At 44.6% G+C, this 20,179-nt stretch overlaps 2 protein-coding genes across 2 annotated transcripts in view; one reads left to right on the top strand and one right to left on the bottom strand.

The window, feature by feature from the left end:
* si:ch211-272n13.3 (ankyrin repeat domain-containing protein 36A) overlaps window positions 1–20,179 on the top strand; it is a 77,369-nt gene that overhangs the window by 37,405 nt on the left and 19,785 nt on the right. Inside the window, exons 2-4 of the mRNA XM_052061955.1 lie at window positions 9,709–9,832; window positions 18,964–19,196; window positions 20,008–20,122. Coding sequence (XP_051917915.1) covers window positions 9,709–9,832; window positions 18,964–19,196; window positions 20,008–20,122 — 472 coding nt within the window. The remainder of the gene's footprint in view (window positions 1–9,708; window positions 9,833–18,963; window positions 19,197–20,007; window positions 20,123–20,179) is intronic.
* On the bottom strand, window positions 12,024–14,403 carry cdkn1cb (cyclin-dependent kinase inhibitor 1Cb). Its single transcript, XM_052062208.1, has 3 exons — window positions 13,771–14,403; window positions 13,554–13,665; window positions 12,024–12,665 (listed from the first exon to the last, which is right to left on the bottom strand). Exons 1-2 carry the CDS (start codon window positions 14,267–14,269, stop codon window positions 13,556–13,558), a joined length of 609 nt encoding a protein of 202 aa, XP_051918168.1. The 5' UTR covers window positions 14,270–14,403; the 3' UTR covers window positions 12,024–12,665; window positions 13,554–13,555.

The raw sequence follows: 20,179 nt of genomic DNA, 5'->3' as shown, positions 1-20,179 counted from the left end.
AAAGGACATATTTGCTATCATTTTAGTAATTTTTTTTTAATGTAAGATGTAGGTTTTGTTTTTTTTAAAGAGCATTTTTGTTTGTATTTTATTAATGATTTTTTTTAATCTACCTTAAGTTATTTTGTTACTTTTCATTCACTATTATAACCTCGAGGCTCACACAATGCAAAGCACCGTAGAGGCACCGATAGTCACTACATCCCTTTAAGCTACAGATATTTGAACACAAACGGTGCATCAACACATTGAGACAGACAGTTGAACAAAACCCGTTGTGAAAAACAAGTAATATCGCTGCAGTTTCCTGATTTACAGTCGTTATCTTGGTTTTTGGCTTCATGACTTTGTTCTTCTCTCTTCCCGTGGCCACATTGCACACAAGAGAACGCGTCAATCAGAATGTACAAACTATTTTTTTTTTACATTACATGTAGTTATGTAGGCGGCCCGGTAGTCCAGTGGTTAGCACGTCGGCTTCACAGTACCGGGTTCGATTCCAGCTCCGGCCTCCCTGTGTGGTGTTTGCATATTCTCCCCGGGCCTGCGTGGGTTTTCTCCGGGTGCTCCGGTTTCCTCCCACATTCCAAAAACATGCATGGCAGGCTGATTGAACACCCTAAATTGTCCCTAGGTGTGAGTGTGAGTGCGAATTGTTGTTCGTTTCTGTGTGCCCTGCGATTGGCTGGCAACCGATTCAGGGTGTCCCCCGCCTACTGCCCGGAGACGGCTGGGATGAGCTCCAGCACCCCCCGCGACCCTAGTGAGGATCAAGCGGTATGGAAGATGAATGAATGAATGAATGTAGTTATGTTATTGCTTTATTTGAAAGTATATATTATAGAGTTCTATTTTTCCTTACTAAAATCTTTTTCGTTGGCACGTGCCTTCCCCTTCATTTCAATGAATTTTAAACCGCAAACACGGTCATGGGAGGAATGAGACTGGAAACTCAGGGTACCGCTGTAACTCAAACATACGACTAGCGCCATCGCTGTCTGGTGCTGACTTGTGAGTGCATCTTTGTACGGATTTTTTTTTCCTTCTCTTTTTCGTCTCCCATTGTGGACAAATTTGGTGCCATTCTTGTGCAGCTGACGGCGTCTTAATGGAACATAGCATCTGTTATGAAACAATGGGGAGACTGCAAAAGATGATGGCAGGGGACCATGTTCGCCTTGCCAATTTCCCCTTTTCCCATCGCCGGGGGGCTTTGTGCGCCGTCCATTGACGCCGCTAATTCTGATCCGCGCTTGACTTGCCGCATATCTGCCTGTTGTTATCCAGCTTGAGGCGCGGCCTTTCAGCCATTGTGCATACGTGTGTGTACAGTTTTACAGAAGCCCGCATCCCATTCACGGAGAAGCGGCCGTGCATCTGCCCTTCACTGAGTGTAATTGTTGCAGTGCTGAGCGGTGCCAGGTTTTGCCATTCGGAATACCGTGCGTGGCCGAGTCCCAACAAAGTGCGCTCCGAAAAAATAACAGGTGCGCGCGGTGGGATATTTCACTTCAAATTATCATCGAAACTCTCCGGTGTCTCCATTCATCTCCTGCACGTATACCCGCTTTGTGTTTCACCAAACGGGCCAACGTTTCACACGATGTAGATTTGGAGAAGCTCATCATTACTCGTCTTACGAGTTTAATTCGTTCCGTAAACACGCTTGTAACACAAAACTGTACGCACTCACTGAAATGTAAATGCCATCAATCACCTTGCAAAAAAAAACATCAACAAAAATTTGCAGAGCAAAATTTGTACTCTGCAGTGTTGTACTTTATGAAAACTTGCACTTACAGCATCGCGTAATGAAACAGAATTCAAATCGTTCAATAAGATCCACGAAGCAATGCAACTTTGTCAACACTGATCCAACTCTTGTATTGGATAGTAGGCTGCGCTGGTGTGCCTAATAAAGCGGCCAGTTCACACACACACCCCATTTTGCAATTTTCTCTGAAATCCAAAACGCCTAATAATCAGAGTAGATGAATATTGTGATTTTTTTCTTCTACAGTAGTTTTTTTTTTCTTTTCCCTTGCCCTCCTGATGGGTTTAGATCAGGGGATGTCGTTCATGTGTAAAACGTGGGTGGGCCTGTGGTACCCTTTAAGACATTTATCTGATTGCGGGTCATAATAATGACATGATGATAAATAATAATCAAATAAAATGTTCTTGATTTGAAATCTGAATCGTCTTTGATTCTTGTTTAAAAAAAAAAAAAGTTAATTAATCCTGGACACTTTGAGTCATTCCCCAGTGTTGCCAAGATGTGTTTTGGTCCCTGCAAAGCCCACACACTGTGGGACATTGGTCACTTTGAATGACCCCCTCCCCGCGTTACCATTTGCCTGGTAGACATGTGGCCGTTTCATGTCTGCCGGCGTTGTGTACACAGCGTGTCACGCTGGTTAGGGCGCGGTGGCATTTCTGGACGTGTAAGCCGCACGCATCCACGGCCTCGTGCACAATGTGGCTGAATGCTTCAATGTGGGATGCATAAAACACACACAGACGCTTTGCCTTTCTGCTTAAGTCCTCATCAAAGCCGCCCTCGCCGCGTCTCGCTCCCTCCTCGGCCATCCATCCGTCTACGTACAATTTTGTGTGTCCGTGTGTGCTCACATGCGTCTAAATAGGCCCTTCCCCGCTGCGTAATTGCAGGCCGCCCATCAGCCCATTGGCTCTGCGCTGCGTGGCGACTAAAAGATGTTACGCTAATCCCCCCGGCATAAAGCCTTGGGTCAAGCAGCTAGCGGCACTTGAATTCAACTCCGGGACGGCAGCCGCAAATTAGGACAGGGGCGACAAGACCCCGCAGCATTCTGGGTATTGTTGTGAGCTGCCAACCGGTCTCAAAAGACCATGGCCCCCGTGAGAAGGAGCAGCCGGGGGAGACGAGGAGATTGATGGCGGCCCGGTGACCTGCCGGCTCCCTGATAAATTCATATCAGCGCCAGACGCTGAACACTAGGGGCCCGTATTTTCGCAGACAGGCGCATGTGCCCTGTGTGTAAAAGCTGCCACGTCTTCATTGTCGTGCTGGGGCAAGTCGAGTTGACCGTGTTTGGGAATTTGGCAGACCGCGCTGCGCCAAGCTGGGCGTTGCGGCAGACGTTTTCGTTTACACGTTCTCGATTTGGTGACAGAAAATAGACGACATTTTACACAGGGTTAAAGCAGGTCTAAGTTGTGGCGCAGGTGGTGTGAAGCGATTTTGGTGGATTCAATGGAAGAGCAGGAAGGCAGATTCTGTCCTCCGCTGAAATGTGGAGAGGGCATCATCGTATTTCATTCATAAATAGGCGTGCATCGAACCCTATGAATTATTGTCGAAATCAATTCATGGAACGGCGGCCCGGTAGTCCAGTGGTTAGCACGTCGGCTTCACAGTGCAGAGGTACCGGGTTCGATTCCAGCTCCGGCCTCCCTGTGTGGAGTTTGCATGTTCTCCCCGGGCCTGCGTGGGTTTTCTCCGGGTGCTCCGGTTTCCTCCCACATTCCAAAAACATGCGTGGCAGGCTGATTGAACACTCTAAATTGTCCCTAGGCGTGAGTGTGAGCGTGGATGGTTGTTCGTCTCTGTGTGCCCTGTGATTGGCTGGCAACCGATTCAGGGTGTCCCCCGCCTACTGCCCGCAGACAGCTGGGATAGGCTCCAGCACCCCCCGCAACCCTGGTAAGGAACAAGCGGTTCGGAAAATGGATGGATGGATGGAAATTCATGGAACTTGTTGTTATTGTTATCACCTTAAGCATCCATCTCACAGCGGGACAGCAATCAGCTGGGGGTGGGTGAGGGAGGGATTGGCTGGAGGCAGTGGACTGTTGTCAGACACGGACACTCGATTACGGGTCGAAAGCTGTCTCCAATCCACAGTAGCGGACTTTACAACATCCGCAAATGGAAATTTTCTTGTCCTTCCGCCACGTAGCCGTGCGCCGCATCCATTGGATGGCTGACAAGTCGGCTGTGTTCCCACCCACAGCGGCGCAAACGCCACTTTCAACCTGCGAACGCCTGCCAAAATGCCAAAAGAAGGAAAACTCCACCCTACGTTCACTGTGAGACTGCACGACACGAAAAGAGGGACCCTTGGGCTTTTCTTGGAGCAATTAGACCCTTCCCAACCTTGAAAACATGCCCTCAAACCATGTGATGACTTCTCTCGCCCACTACTTCTCTTAGTGCCGCTTTCCCCTTGACAATCCTGCTACGTTTTTATGGCGTACTAAAAACGCTACAATACGATCTGCTGTATATGCAGATATGCAGAGCTCCATCCCTGAATGTGCGCGTGAGTCGCCAGCTGTCGTTGTTTTGCGATGATCGGTTCCACGTTGCGCCGTGCGGCGGGCCTTACGCTGCTTTTCATGGACGGTTAAGTCCACTTACAGCACCATGACTGATCCTATTCCAAGATCGCTTCACCAAGAGCTACAGCGGTGTTTGTTCTCTATTAGTCCTTTTCATGTATTTGTTCATGAAATGCCTACTTGGTAAAAAGGGGTCCTTAAAACAAGATCTTCGTCAACAAGGTTAAAAAACCCGTCGCCGGTGTACCCCGGCGGCGGGACCGGAGCTGTTGAGTCTGATGAAGGATGACCCTTTGTTGGGTATCTCATAAAGGCCTCCGTGCCGCCCCTTTTCATAAGAGCCGGCCAGCAAAAGTGAGGCGTGAATAGCATTAGTGCAAGTCATTGCACCCATAGCGGTGTGGCCAGGCCTGAAACGCCGCCTGCGAGGCCTCCACGCCAACTTTTAGACGGTGAAATGATTGAGGGAAGAAGAAACCCGCCTCGCCAATAGAGGAAGGGCGAGGAAGGAGGCGCATCACGATGGATGGATGGATGAACGGACGAGATAAAAATGCCGGCAGCAGACGTCTGACAGAAGCCTCATATCCCCCGCGCAAGGCGGGAAGTGAAAGGGAACAGGTTTGCCTCCGAGGGGCTGAAAGCGCTCCAGACAAAAGGCGCCCCGGGGAAGAATGGGGGCGGTCAGGACTGGCACTGGGCTGGAGTTAGATCTCATTTCTCAAGTGTCCGGGCACTATCTGTCTCCTCCTCACGCCCCAATTACTGCCACATAGAGCGAACCCCCCGACTCTCCTGCGGAGCCGCATACGCTCGTTGGACTTGTAAAGCCTGAGATGGATTCGGACGATGGGTTTTTGACATCACTGGAAAAAAGCTGCTGTAGACCACCACTCACATTCAGAAGTTCACATGCAGACTAGCCTGTCAACCCACTCACTCGTCCGCACTCACTGCCTGCCCCGCTCACCAAGGTTGCGGGGCAGGCTGGAGCCTATCCCAGCTGTCTTCGAACAGGAGGCAGAGGACACCCTGAACCGGTCGCCAGCCAATCGCAGGTGCACGCAGAGACGAACAACCATCCATGCTCACACCCACTCCTAGGGACAATTTGGAGTGTCCAATTAGCCTACCATGCATGTTTTGGGATTATGGGAGGAAACCGGAGTACCCGGAGAAAACCCACGCAAGCCCGAGGAGAGCATGCAAACTCCACACAGGAAGGCCGGAGCTGATACTGTCATTTCATTTTATAAAATGACAATTACATTCTATATTATTATGTTTTTGTACAGTACTGTGCTATTTTTCATCCAGCAAGATCACGTGCCTTAAGATGGTCATTCGTTCGATTGATTTTCCACTGAGGCCTGTTCCTAATCATTTGGTTCTTCGACAACACGAGTGAGGCCAAATCTTGCCCGTTGTGTTGCCAAAAAAAAAGCACAACATGAGAGATTGCACCATGGAGCTAAACATTTGATCAAATGCGACAACGGCAACGTGGGCTGAATTATCTTCGTATTTGCTCCCATTCGAGTTTGCAGTTCAACACGTCCGCAAATGTCTTCATTCAATTCACAAACTGCAGTGGGGGGGGGGGGGTTGGAATGACTTTCTGACATCGCTCAAAAAGCCACCCAAAATTAGAAATAGCTCTTGGTCGGAAGAAATGCATTCCAAACAACTGCAAACTATCATCGTAAGCATGTGGTTAAATGTAACGTTTTATTGCTGTATGATCTTTTGGGAGAGCAAAATACCACCAAGTGAAACCACAACGATACCGATACAATAATCCCTCGCGATAAAAACGTTACTCCTTCATGGCTTCACTGTTTCGCGGATTTTTTTGCGTATACTTAAAAAACGTTTTTTATTTTATTTTATTTTAGGTTGGGCGGCCCGGTAGTCCAGTGGTTAGCACGTCGGCTTCACAGTGCAGAGGTACCGGGTTCGATTCCAGCTCCGGCCTCCCTGTGTGGAGTTTGCTGGTTCTCCCCGGGCCTGCGTGGGTTTTCTCCGGGTGCTCCGGTTTCCTCCCACATTCCAAAAATATGCATGGCAGGCTGATTGAACACTCTAAATTGTCCCTAGGTGTGAGTGTGAGTGCGAATGGTTGTTCATTTCTGTGTGCCCTGCGATTGGCTGGCAACCGATTCAGGGTGTCCCCCGCCTACTGCCCGGAGACAGCTGGGATAGGCTCCAGCACCCCCCACGACCCTAGTGAGGATCAAGCGGTTAGGAAGATGAATGAATGAATGAATGAATGAATGAATGAATTATTTTAGGTTTTTTTTTTTTTTTTTGCTGCTTGGCTAAGGAACTGTCAACTCGTGTGAACAGGCTCCACACCTCATCGCTGTACAGCTTGCCAAATTTTCTCCGTGCCAAAACCCACCATGTTGACGAAACGCTTCTGTGCAATGTTTCTAAAAACTGTCAGTTGTTTGGTAGTAAACGTTTCGATTTATTTATTTACTTATTTTTAAATGCTTGTGTCTGAAAAAAAAAAAGAAGTTTAACCTTATGTTCCATTCAATACCGTCTTAATAAAAAAAAAAAAAGATGCCCACTTCGCAGATTTCACTTCTCACAGGCTCTTTTTGGACCATAACCCCTGCGATGATAGAGGGATTACTGTCGTGTCACTCAAAAGTGTGCATTATGTTGTCTTTCTATCGGCTCTTGTTACGGACAGGTGTACCTAATATTTTGGCCAGTGAATTCACAACATAGCTCTTATCATGGGAATAATCTCAATAAACACGCCACCATCGTCCTACCGTTAAATATTCAATTGAAAATGATTTCTTCCCTTTTTTTTTTTTTTTTTTACCCCAAACAGTTTTGAATGTTTTTAACAAAGAACACATCCTTTGCCGAGCACGCATGCGCATACACGCACACACAGAAAATAAGATATTTTGTAAAGCCGCCACAAGTTCCCTGTCATGCCGGCCTCCTGCGTGGATAAAGCCGCCTGCAGGCCCCTTTTGTCCAACGCCAACATGAATACAAAGTGGATAGAAGAGGGCAAAAGGGAAAATTGGCATTGTGGCAAGTCTGGAAATGGAAAGCGAGTGAAAGTTGTGAATGCGTGTGCATGTGTGTGCGTGGTTTTTTTTTTTTTAATTCTGAAACACGTTTTTTTTTTTAATATATTTTAACGGAACACAAAAAATAGTCCTAAAAGTCACAAATTAGTTCATTTGTCATACAGGATGTTTAAATGCAATAAACATAAGTCCATCCTTTGTTTGTTTATTGAATGTATAAAAAGGTAACAGAAGATGTTGTGATCGAAAGCGAAAAAAAAAAATCAAAAAGCAGTATAAGAACTAAACACCTCACCTCGCCCAACCCTTCCCTTATTTTTTGTATATTTAGGCTTATTTGTTATGAATACAATAATAGGTTAATCAGACAGTATACCCCCCCCCCCATTTTCTCTTCACTTTATTTAATAATTTATTATTTTGATTATTAGTACAAATACTACTATGTTTTTACACTACAAATACTACTATGTTTAATTGTACACAAAATCTAAACGCTCAAGCCTGATTGCAGCTCCCCCCCCCCCCTTCCAGGGGCCTTTTCTCAAAACTAGGAGTGTTTATTTGTCCAGGAAAGACACACTTCTCTCCTTTGTTCGATCGTGCAGTCACGTGGTGTGCGTGTGCGTGTGTGTGTGTGTGTGTGTGTTCCTTTGTGTCTATGAGAGAGAGAGAGAGAGAGAGAGAGAGAGAGAGAGAGAGAGAGAGCGAGAGAATGCGTGTGTGTGTGTGTGGGGGGGGGGTGTATGTGTGTGTGTGAGAGAGACTTGCCTTAAATCGCAATCAGGTAAACATTCGTAATCCACTCAAACACTCCCACAGGCCGACTTCCAGCATAATCTAACGGGGTCATATACAAAAACTGGAATTTTGTATTATTTTTTAATAATTGTTGTGTTCTTGTGCTTTTAGTTGCCAGTGGTTTGCAACTACAGTACCCCGTTACTAATATTTTTTCCCCATCTCCCATTGCAGTGAAAAGTAACCAAAATGTCCCGAAAGAGCTTTCATACTATATGGTACGATGCCATTTTGTAAATTCGAAAATGTTTGACTTCTGATTTGAATTTGAAGGTCGACTAGCATAACAGTGTTTTTTTTTGTTTGTTTTTTGTTTTTTATAAAGAACACAAAAAGAAAGGGTGACATTAACTAGACGAATGCTAAAGTAGAGCTTAATCTTGCGTCAACTTAAAAGTGTCCAATAGTGTCTGGTCTGCACTTTCAAAACAAACACCAGGCTAAATTTAGCATCCCATTCATCACGCTGTAGGGTTTAAAAAAAAAAGAAGGTGTGGGTGTAAAAAGGGGGGTCAGGGAGCTTTAACTCTGTGACAAAGCCTCATTTGCAGGTCAATGCGATGGCACACTCGCCTCTCGTCTCCGTGCAGCTCGCCTTTGTTCCCGCTCGCCTGCGCCCATGCCAGATGGTCGTGGAAAATGCTAATTCTCCCGGCCCGATTTGCCTCCTTTCTGCATTTAATTGCACACGGTCTCGCTAATTGTGTGCTGCTGTCGGGTGGAGGAAGATGTGATTTAAAGTTTTAAGGGTTTTTTGGGGGGTGGGGGAGGGGCTCTAAAATGACGGTTGGATTTTTTAAATTTTTTGCAGCATGAATTGGATTCACTTTGGTTGCAGGCCTCAGCGTCCTGCTCGAACGGGGAACAATTCGAGGGACTGCGTTGTCTATGCCTCCTTGCTCTCTTAATTGTCCCCCCCCCCCCCCCCCAAGATGATTATATTATTTATTGGCTGACAGCAAAACATGCAGTATGCTTGATTGCCCTTAAAATGAGTATCATGTGATATGGCTTAGCTGTTTTTACTTATTGATTGATTTATTTTCAAAAATACAATTCATTGTGGACTTAGAGTGCGTTATGTTCTGCGTGGAGCGCCGCCTTTCACTGTGTCTATCTAAAAAGTACGATTTGGGGGATATATTTAGAAATGTATGGATGCATACATTTTATACGGTAAATGTAAAGAGTTTAGACATCCCTGTTCAAATTTGGTTTTGTTAGAAAAAAGAGCAACATCATTCAGTACCCCCAAAAAATAAGATTCCACCGTTCATGTGACCTGTAACCTGTACAATTTCGCTGACAAAAGTCCATCTGTTTTAAAGGGTGGATGAAAAATAAATAATGCGGTTGCACAAGTGTGCACACCCTCTCTTAACCGGGATGTGGTTGTATCCTCCAATCACATTCAACCTCATGTTGCACACGTCTGCAATCATTTCAAGTGCATCTGATTAACCCTGAATAAACGTCTGCTGTTCTAGTAGACTTTTTTGTTGTTGTTTTTTTTTTTGCTTTCTAGCAGCGGTAATCACACTGACTGGTATTTGGAGCAGTTCACAATTCCCTCCACCTTGACGAAGGCCTCAGCTCTCGAAGAGGAAAACGAACCTCAGAGCATGATGCTGCCATCACCTTGTGACACTGTAAGTATGCTGTTCTTTTGGCAATGAGCAGTGTTGTTTTTGCACCGACACCAACACCGACTTTTGGCCAAAAAGTTCACAAAAAGCCCACTAGAACATCTGAACTTTAATATCTTTTCATGTTTTCGTGCTCGTGATTCCCTTAAACGATCCCATTGCAGAAATGTCACGATGAGGTAACGCATCCCGCACAAATACGCCAACGCGAGACTTCTTCGTTGCGTTCAAAGGTCATATGGGACACGGCGGGCGAGGGCCTCACGAGAGTGATCCCCACCCCTTCACCCCACATCGGCAGCTGCTTGTGTTATTATATTCCATTGAAGGCTTGTTAGTGAGAACTGCCATCTTCTCCCTTTGTGGCCATCAAAGTGGCCCAAATTGAGTCATAACAGCCACTTCCTGCGCATAGATCATATTAAGACGTATGAAAAATTGGATGGACGGACGGACGGACAAACTGCCTTTAGCAGGAGCGCTCGCATTGTATTTTATGTGGTTGCACAGCTGAAGAGAGGGAAAAACTGGAAGGTGACCCCCATTAACTCCGAAGGGGAGGTACCCGAGCCCCCGAATGTGTCCCTTCTCCAACACTTCATTAAAGTAACACATGAACAGCTGTTGTCTTTAACATGTAAACTATTGAGATTTTAAAAGTCTACTCAATGACCCCCGCGGCTTCCCGCGGGCATATGTGCGGTAATTAGCTGGATATAGCCATAGATTAATTATAATATTTTTTTTTCGGCCATTGGTATCAATGGAGCAGCCAGACAAAGTGTCTTTTGTTCTCTGATGCGGGACATTCTGTGGCCGACTGAATGGGTCTTGGCTATGTCTACATGGATTTGCCATATGGCAACAAAAAGCAAAGAAAGGAGCGCGAGAGCGCTTTGTGTTGGAAATCAGAACAAGCCCCGGCGGCTTACGGCTGCATAGAGCCGACAAAGTCAGCCTTGCCATCAAAAGTCTCCATTTTTATCATGTCACACAGTCAAAGCCATTCGAGCAATCGCGCCGTGCTTTGGATAATTAGCATAATGCGGCCGGGCATGCGTGGACGGAAATATGTCAATAAACTTAAAAGAAGATGCCGTGTCAACTCGTAAGAGCCTTTCTGACATGGGTTGTGTTTAAAAAAAACAAAACATGATTGACTTTCAAGGTCACCGAGATGTTTACCTGCGTTTAGTAGAACAGCACGAAATAAAATGTCACTCCTCATTCTTTAAATGATTCATGAGACTTTTGGATTCATTCATTAGATGCCGTCCGATCCAACGTCTCGCAAGGTTTGCTGACGTCGATTCAGGAGCACTGACACATGCGGAGCGATTATATGCCGGCCGGCGCAAACAGTCGTCGCCATGAAAGACTCCATCTTCACATCTTCCGTTTTCAATACGACGCGGGGAATAATAATGCACTGCCACATGAATTCATCGAAAGGCTGTTCAAAAGGCTTGGAGGTTAACTTTAATCTGATTCTGCGAGAAACAGGGAGGCTGTTATTTGACATGGATGCTGGCGACTAATCGTGACGTATTTACTATTTGACATAATGCTATGTGGGCTATATCCTGTGTCAACAGCATTATAGTTCGGATACAGAATTGACAAGTGGTTCCCTAAAAACAGCTCAGTGGAAGCTGCGACGCCACACTTCGATGTTGACGGACGCATCATGCGCTCGCTGCGCATTTGGCTTCTTTCATTTTAGTGTAAACTTACAAGTAGGACCCGCTGAATGCTACGTGTCAATAGAAGAGCCCAATTACAAAGACTTTAGGTTTTTCTCCTTTCCAGCTCTGGCAGGTGGTCTCCACGCCCGGTGTATCCACAGTGGAGTAAACAGAGTGTATGTGTGTGTGTGTAAGTGTGTGAGTGGGTCTTTTAGGGGGCTCGTTGAGTGCGGCTGCATGTGGGGGAGTCTCTCGGTTTGCGGACAATGCGGGGATCCAAAGGCAGCTGCTGCTTCTATAGAGGGCCAAAGGGCCTTTAAATCCCAGCCTATATCCCACAGCTGCCATGCTGCTCAAGTCTCAATACAGGCCCCTTTAAAAAAAAAAAAAAAAAAAAAAAGCACCCACCCCCACTCGCACAAGGTATATTATCAGCACCTGAGTCCCTCTGTGGATGGAGTGTAATCCACTCACTCAATAGAAAAGAACAGTGACAAGAAATGCAAACGTTGATTTCATAAAAAACATTTTATTCTCACTTTTTTTTTGCTCATGATAGCATTTGCATGGAGAACAAACATGTTTAACCAAAAAAAATGGCTCAGAGACACAAAGACAACTAGTGTACGCTACAAGCTACATGATTGCAAATACACCACCAACAGAAAAATAATAAAATAACATACGCCGTACGGCTAAATCAAGAATTCACTTAACGCGTATAAAAGAAACATAAATAAATTATAAGTTAAAATAGGTTTTAAAATATACATAGAAGATATAACCCAAAGACACATTACTTAATTATAGGCTGATGTCTCTATAAAGCTGTACACTTTTGGCCAGTGTAGACAATTGAAAGTCTTTTTTTTTCTTACGGATTGCACAGATGTTAAAAACACTGTCGAGTGGCAGCAACAATGAATGCTACATTTGTACTGGATAGAAAAAAAAATATCACTCCCCACACCGAGAGCTCGGCCGGTTCAATCCTGAGAGGCCGGTGGTGTCTGGCCAGCGCTGCTCCACCGCACCAGGGTGGGGAGGCGGGGTGGTGGTTCCGCCGGCTATCGTCCATTCACCCCTTCCTCCTCCTTTACTTTCCTTCCTCCGTCATACATGCCCGCGCAAGCAGTAGTGCAAAAATCCACCTGAGGAGGAGGGGGGAGGGAAAAAGAAAATTGTGAGGTGTCCTCGACGAACAAAATGTAGAAACACAACAAGCGAGACGAGTGTCTGCCTCGCCAGGATGCAAGCTCAGCAAAGGGGGCGGTACCCTTTTTTCCCGCCACAGCGCGTGACGCCATACCCTTCCCCCACTCGCCCTTACTATCGCTCCGCCCTGCCCCTCCCTCCTCGACCTCCCCTTCACGCCCCCCCCCCACACACACACTTCGCTTTTTTTGGGACGTGTTAAATCCTTTCAAAATACGGCGAAGAAAACAAACAAAATCTTGAACCTCAATTGATTATTTAAAGCTTCAAGAAATAACCGTAACACCACCCATCGTAGTACATAGTAGGTTTTGAAATAAAATCGATGAAATAACCAGATGGAATCACCCCAACACAACCCATTATGCAATAACGATTTTCAAAGCAAAGCAAAATTGATCAGTCGACTCATGTAGATGACAATAATGATGAAATACGACAAAATGTTTGCCTACTGAAATCGGTAACATGTCCCAAAAATTGTAAATAGTTATGATTTTCAAGATAAAACAGACAAAGATCAGGTAAACGGCCTTAAGACCTTAAGACGACTAATAATAATGACATAGTAAATATAATGAAAATTCGATTTAGAAGCAAAAAAGCATTGATCTTCAAAATAAAGCCGAAAGGGCTCATATTAAAAAGCCTGATAATGATTTTTAACAACCAAAATGACTGACTGAAATAATCAACACGGTCAGGCTGGGCAGTGAAAGAGAAAAGACCAGATATAACAGTCTTGACTTGTACTAAATAACACGATGTAATTCGAGGACTTAACAAGTAAGCAATAGGTATTGACATTGTTTTTAGAAGTGTACCTTCAACGGATCCTTTTCCTCGGGGTTTGCTCCATGGGAATGGGAGACTTGGAATGATGGCTCAGCTCCACACACTTTCTCTCCGCGGCCCTCTTTCGCTTCACGAAGAAATCTAAACGCAACAAAGCAGAACATTTCAGGCGGCGTTCTTAAATTCGAAATTTCGCCCCGTAGTATCATTTAATGATTATTCAGCCTGGATGCTGCCTCAACCTACCTGTGATGTGCGTGTTGTTATCCGCGGGGGCCGTGGTCGGCCTCTTCTGTCCGCCACAAGGGGCCCGTCTGTGGGCCAACCTCCGAGAGTTGAGCTTGTCCGCGCGGTTCTCTTGGTTGAGCTCGGACGGCGCGCCGGCGCTCCCCTCGGGCGCGGCTAGACGTTGTAGCGCGTCCGGGTGCAGCTTGACGGGCGTCGCGGGCACGCTGAGCTGGGACGAGCCCTGGTAGAAGGCTGGGGTGCTGTCCGAGGAGACCTCCACCCACTCATAGTCTCCATCCAGGGGGGTGTTGGCCTCAAAATTAAAGTTCCACCGCTGCCGGTCGCGCTCGGAAATCTCCCGCAGTTTGACGCTCATCTCCCGACTCAGCTCGTCGTGGTCCACCGGTCCGAAGAGGTTCCGACACACGCCGGTGCGCTTGTGGAAGGGGAAGGTCCTCCGGGCCATCAGCCTCTCCATGGCGAGGTTCGATAACTGGGCGTGAGACATGTCCCCCATAAGGCACAAAAATACAGCGATTTGAAAAACAACAAAAACAAAAATAAGCACAAGATTTCCAATGCGGATTCCTCGTGTGTGTTTGCCACGCTGCGCGCGTGTTTAAATGTACCGTGCTAGTAAAAGTCAGAGAGTATATAACCTCGAGTCAAGCCGTCAGTCAGAGCCGACACCTCGGACGACGTAGTGATTGGCTGCTTCAAGTCCAACCCCCCCCCCCCTCTGCCTCCAAAACACACATACGTACACGCCCCCCCCCCCTCCACCCCAACACACACACACTGAGCTGCCCGCGTGTTTCCGCGCTGCCTCCACGCAATGTTTCCCAATCGTCAAAAACATTTTTTTTCACGGCACACAACCAAGCAAAGATGTCACAAAAAGCGAAAGAGCATTTCATTATTTATGGGGTTGTAAAATTATGGGAATTTACAGCTTGGAAGCTTTCCATGAAAAAAAAACCAGAAACCAACAAAAAGCTAATAGTGAATATAAATATAGATTGTTGTGACGACATATTTTAGCATAAGCCAAACTATAATGACCAAATTTCATTCAAGTATCGTTGAATATGAAAATGATTACCTGAGGGGTTTTACCAAAATTCAGAGAGCAATTTGAGGGAAAAGGAATTTGGATTTGAATGGGAGGCTGTTTTAGGGAAGGGTGGGGGCATACATTGCAGTAAATCTATTTGGAACACTGCTTTTCAGGCATATAGCAGACAGAGCAGCAAAAGTATACACGCTATGCATTCACGTAACAGAACATATACTAGTGCTAAATCGCGCGCACACACACACACACGCACACGCACACACACATAAAACAATTTTCTTAATTAAGGCCATGGATTGGAAACATCTCCAAATCTGTTGTAGTCTTCGCTATTGCTCTTTAGTTTACGTCAATCAATCAATCAATCAATCAATCAATCAATCAATCAATCAATCAATCAATCAATCAATCAATCAATCAATCAATCCAATCAATCAATCAACCAATCAATCACAGTAGAGAAGTCGAATGAGTACATTTTGCGTATTGACAAAAAAAGCAGACTACACCACCATAAAAGTAAAAAGTCCTTGGGGTGCGGGGGGAACAATACTCGAGTAAACTACAGATACCTGAAAAATGCATTTAAGTACAAGGGAAATAACAAAGTGCTGTATTTGTACTTCCTTACTTGCCACCACTGACAGCAGAGTGCCAAACCCTCATTATTTGCTTGAGAGATTCTTATTATATAATTTGATAAATTATCAGATCAATAAAATACCATTGGCATCAGAAAAATATGCTTTAATTTATTTTTTTTAGATGTATCAGTATTTCCCATATTACAACAACACAGCACTGCCTCCAGGCTTCACTCCAATCTTGCAACGTCAGACCTCCTCTTGAGATTTTTTTTACTTCCTAACGCTCAGCGTCAACTTGAGCGTAAACAACCGGCTGACGTTACACAATGCATACAATACTGTTTTTTGTGAGGCTTCTTGTCACACCTTCTACCTGCTTTGAAGTGTGCTGTATTGCAGTAGTAGTAGAGTTGCATTATAACCACACCAAATGTGTGCCAAATGCTTGTGGGAACAGAGTCGCGTGGGTTGGGATTTAATTACATCTTAGAATGATTGCATCTTCAATTGAATCCAAACCAGGTTTCATAAACCCCCGGGTAGATTCTCCATTCTGATAACTTCAGGTGCAAAGAAAAACAAAAAAAGTGACGGCCAACGCCTTCCTGTTGGGATGGTGGGCACACAGCGTCCCCCAGCGGTGCAAAACATAAGAGCAACTTCGGTGAAACAAAGTGAGAAACTACTTTGGTAAACGTTTCTTTCGCTCGTGTGTGTTTGGCGCAATATGACATAATTTTGTGAAATGTCCTGTTTTGCCTTCGGCGCGCATACAGGTTCAGATCTCAGAATTGAACTCGCGTTGGTGTAATGGTGTTATTTAAAAAAATATATATCGACATTCACATTGTGCTGAAACAATCAAAACTCTCGTTAAGGATAGATTTCCATTATTTCACAATGGATTGACTTTGATTTGATTAAAATTTGATTGGTTGTATTTATAATGATGTAATGGTTGTTTATGTTGACAAGATCAAATCAATTGTCATTTTAATGAACGGTTGGCTGCAATACCGCAACGCCAGAGATGTCGCGACAGTCGATTCATGCGTGGTGCCATGGCGCCGTCTAGTGGCCAAATGTGGCAAAACTAAAACTATCCATCTGTCCGTACATTTTCTAATCCGCTTTATCCTGACGAGGGTCGCGGACTCGCGGGCGTGCTGGCGCCTATCCCAGCTGTCATTGATCAGCAAATGAAAAATAGTAATGAATTATAATTATTTGTAAAACCAAAACGCCTCACTGGCACCTTGGAATCCGACGACTGTATATATTTTCTAAACAAAGGGAACACAACTACGCTAGTTGTTACACTTGACGCCCGGGGAAAAGCACATAAACATGATGCCCCCCAAAATTGCAGGTGCAAATGAAAGAGGTGGATGTCCCATAACCCCGGTAGGCAGCCCCTGCCTGCACGTTCTACTTGAAACTCACTCACGCTAAATGTCAAAGTACTAATTATAGTCATTTGAAGGTTAAGGTCTCAAATAGAATCCACTTTGGCGTATTATGTCCCCCCTCCACAATCTTCCGTCTGAATGAGACACAAAAGGAACAACTAGTAGCAGATGTTTCCTCACACTTGTTGTTGGAACACATTAGCGTTGGTTTTGCATCCGGTTTTTGCTTTTTCTTATAATTTTCAGGTGTGTGTTGTGCTTCCACCCTCCGTCCCACCAACAGACACACACACACACATCCACAACTGACCTGAACCAACTTTGTCTTTTGCTGTCGAAAGGCTGCGGGCAACACCACCAGGCCTTTCGGCAGCAGGACTGATGGCCATTCGATCCCTGTAAAAACTGCATGCGGCCTTTTAAGCAGGACAACCTACTGGGACACACCCAACTAAAGTGGTTTCCTCAATGAGTTAGCTTCTGTTTCCTCAGATAATGACCCACTCTGCCAAATTATATATGAGCGGGTCTGTAAGTATAGATCTTGCGGCAACAATGAGCTCTGGATTCTTGTCATTGGAGGCAGGATACAATAAAAGAAAGAAAAATGCCTGCATCTAAAGAAACAATGGTTGCTAAAAGTGTTGTCTTTGCACATATGTGAGGAAGGTTTTTTTGTTTGTTTGTTTCAGGAAGCTAATTGCATGTAGTCAAACACAATCCGTCAGCTCCCAGACCCCGGAAGCCTTGGGCTACTCCCGCCATTCATTTATTCCTTAATTATAAAGCCTCCGACTACAGTTTACGATCCACTGCAGCCATTGTTGCTCTTCATACTCACAGATGTAGTGTTTCGCAGTGATATCACACGTACAATAGAATACACTTCAGTCACAGGAATGAGAACAGACCTGGGCATAATACGGCCCACAGGTTACATCCTCAACTCAACTTTATTTAAAAACAACCAAATCTACATACAAAGTGTTGTATAGAAAGTAAAAAGCAGACGTATAGAAACAAAGGCAGTTCAAACAATACATTAATTACATAAAAAACAGTACTCAGTATGTAGAGCAGCAACCTATTTTCACTTTTGTTAATTTAGTGACTTTTCCGACCCCAACTATGTAGGAAAAAAAAGAACAAAAACAAAACGAGCGGCAATGGCAATTGTGGTATTTTGTTGTCTGTCATGTCGGCGGTATTAGTAGAGCGAAGTTTTTTTTGGCGACGTAGTTGGTGTAAAAAGTTTCATAACCACTGAGTTAGCGGTAGGTACGATCTGTGTATTCTTTCAGCTGTAAAGTATGCTGTTTTTTAAATTATTTTTTGTGATAACCACGTGGAATCTATATGTTTTCCTACAAGAACGTCACGTGATTTTATATTTTTTCTTCCACTGTAGAGTACTGTACTGCACTGATTCTCAAACTGGGTTTCGCAGACAATAAAATGCCATGAGAGGTCGTCTGCAGCGAATTATCTCATTTTATTAAATTCCTCAGATTTTTTAAAAACAGATAATATATTTGTACGTAAGCTTTTTCATATTGCCGACCTCCCCACAAGATCGTAATACTTAGCGTGAGGTTCGTCTCATGATATCATGTCGTGATTTTTGGTTTTTGCGTATCATTTATTATTATTAACTCTTGTAAGCATTTTTGTGACATTTTCTTTAAGTTGCGAACTGCGGGATGTAGTTTTTATAAAGTAAAATAAGTGGAAGGATAAGGCAGTAAATACATTTTATTTCCTCACGTATTAAATTATTTCGTTCCGGAACGGAGGGCAGCGCTGTAGTACAAATTGCTGGATAAAATCCGTCAATAAAGCTAGAGTAGAAGAAGAAATAGGGGGCCTGCGCATGCGCAAGGACGTCTGTACTCCAGCGCTGAAGCGCCACTTGTGGCGGTCTTCTTGGCTCGTATGAAGCGTTCCATTCAAATAAAAACAATTATTCCGCTCCGTGAGCGGTAAAGTTGCGCGACATGACTCGACGTGGCCGCATTTCGGAAAGTCGCGTCAAACGATGTCGTACTCCAACGACGGTTCCCGAGGTTAATCCGCTTTGGACGTCTCAATTATTTGTCTGGCATGAGAGGCGCGAGTGGTGATCCCCTCTCTCCGATTTAAGTCGCAGACAGACAGCGGCGGCGAAGCTTTCAACATGAAAAAATTATTCAGTTTCTCCAAGAAGAAACAATCGCCGTCCCGTACGGCCGACAGAGGCAACGCACTCTGTGTGGGCTACGAGGTGAAAGAGAAAGACCTGGGCAAGTTTCTCAAGGCTGCCTGGCGCGGAGATGTGGCCAAGTTGGAGCATCTCGTCAAGAGCAATGATGTCAGTCAGCTGGACAAGCACAACAGGTCAGTGAGGGCTCCAATTTCTTGTTCACCTACACTTCAGAATATCCACCCATGTTAATCATCAATCCGAAAGTCTAAATTTGAGCAAATTCTCCCGAATGTCTTCAAACCACGATTATTGTCATCTAACGAGTGAGCCATTTCAGAACTTTTATTGAAATTAGTACGAATGTTAATCAACATTTAATATAGTTACCATCTCCACCTCCGACCGCTGTAATATGCTCATTTTCGTGACAAAAAGCAGTTTTGGCACCCGCCCTCCCCTCCCCTGTTTAATTTGTACCGCAGAGGAGGACGTCGTTGATGTCAGATTATCTTTTCTGTTTGGTGGATTGGCTTTAGCCCTGTCAAATATTCTGTAAAAATGTGACAGAACCCAAAGGGCAGGGAACGCTGAATTAGACATATATCGGATTTAATAAACTGTGTTTTATTTATTTCAGTTCTTTTCTCTATCTGTGTTTTATTTATTTCTTGATGATAGAATGTTACGACAATTCATAATATATTTGAAGTAATCTAGGTATTAAAATAGACGTAATATCCTTTCTTTTCATTTCTTATGTAAATTATCTCCACTATTTTTTATAAGGGCTAACTAGGATGCATTTTCAGAAATAGATGACACATTTACTTATTTTATTTCACAGTTGATCATGAAGTGGGCACTCAAAAGACCCAACTGTTTGTATTCATGCCCTTAAAATATAAATTTCCCATGCGCCTCTTTTAAACTAATTGCATCACCTCTAAACCGGTATTGCATATACATCTAATTCCATTATGAATATTGTCTTTTATCCTACAGAACAGCCCTTCACCTCGCTTGTGCCTGCGGACATGCTGAGGTGGTGAGATTTCTCGTGGAGAAAAAAGCCAAGCTCAATTTATGTGACAATCAAAACAGGTCCGCCTTAATGAAGGTACTGTCAGCCGTGAGACACTTGGATAAGTTGACATTTTTGATGAACATCAACGAT

Source organism: Hippocampus zosterae, chromosome 3 (assembly GCF_025434085.1).
Source record: "Hippocampus zosterae strain Florida chromosome 3, ASM2543408v3, whole genome shotgun sequence".
NCBI classification, from domain to species: Eukaryota; Metazoa; Chordata; class Actinopteri; order Syngnathiformes; family Syngnathidae; genus Hippocampus; species Hippocampus zosterae.
The sequence above is the reverse complement of the archived record's forward strand: the minus strand, read 5'-3'. Positions and strand labels throughout refer to the sequence as shown.

Coding starts and splice junctions, on each gene's coding strand:
- cdkn1cb (XM_052062208.1), bottom strand. CDS start 14,269: ATGGGGGACATGTCTCACGCCCAGTTATCGAACCTCGCCATGGAGAGG. Junction 13,666..13,770: donor TAACAACACGCACATCACAG/GTAGGTTGAGGC, acceptor TGTTGCGTTTAG/ATTTCTTCGTGAAGCGAAAG.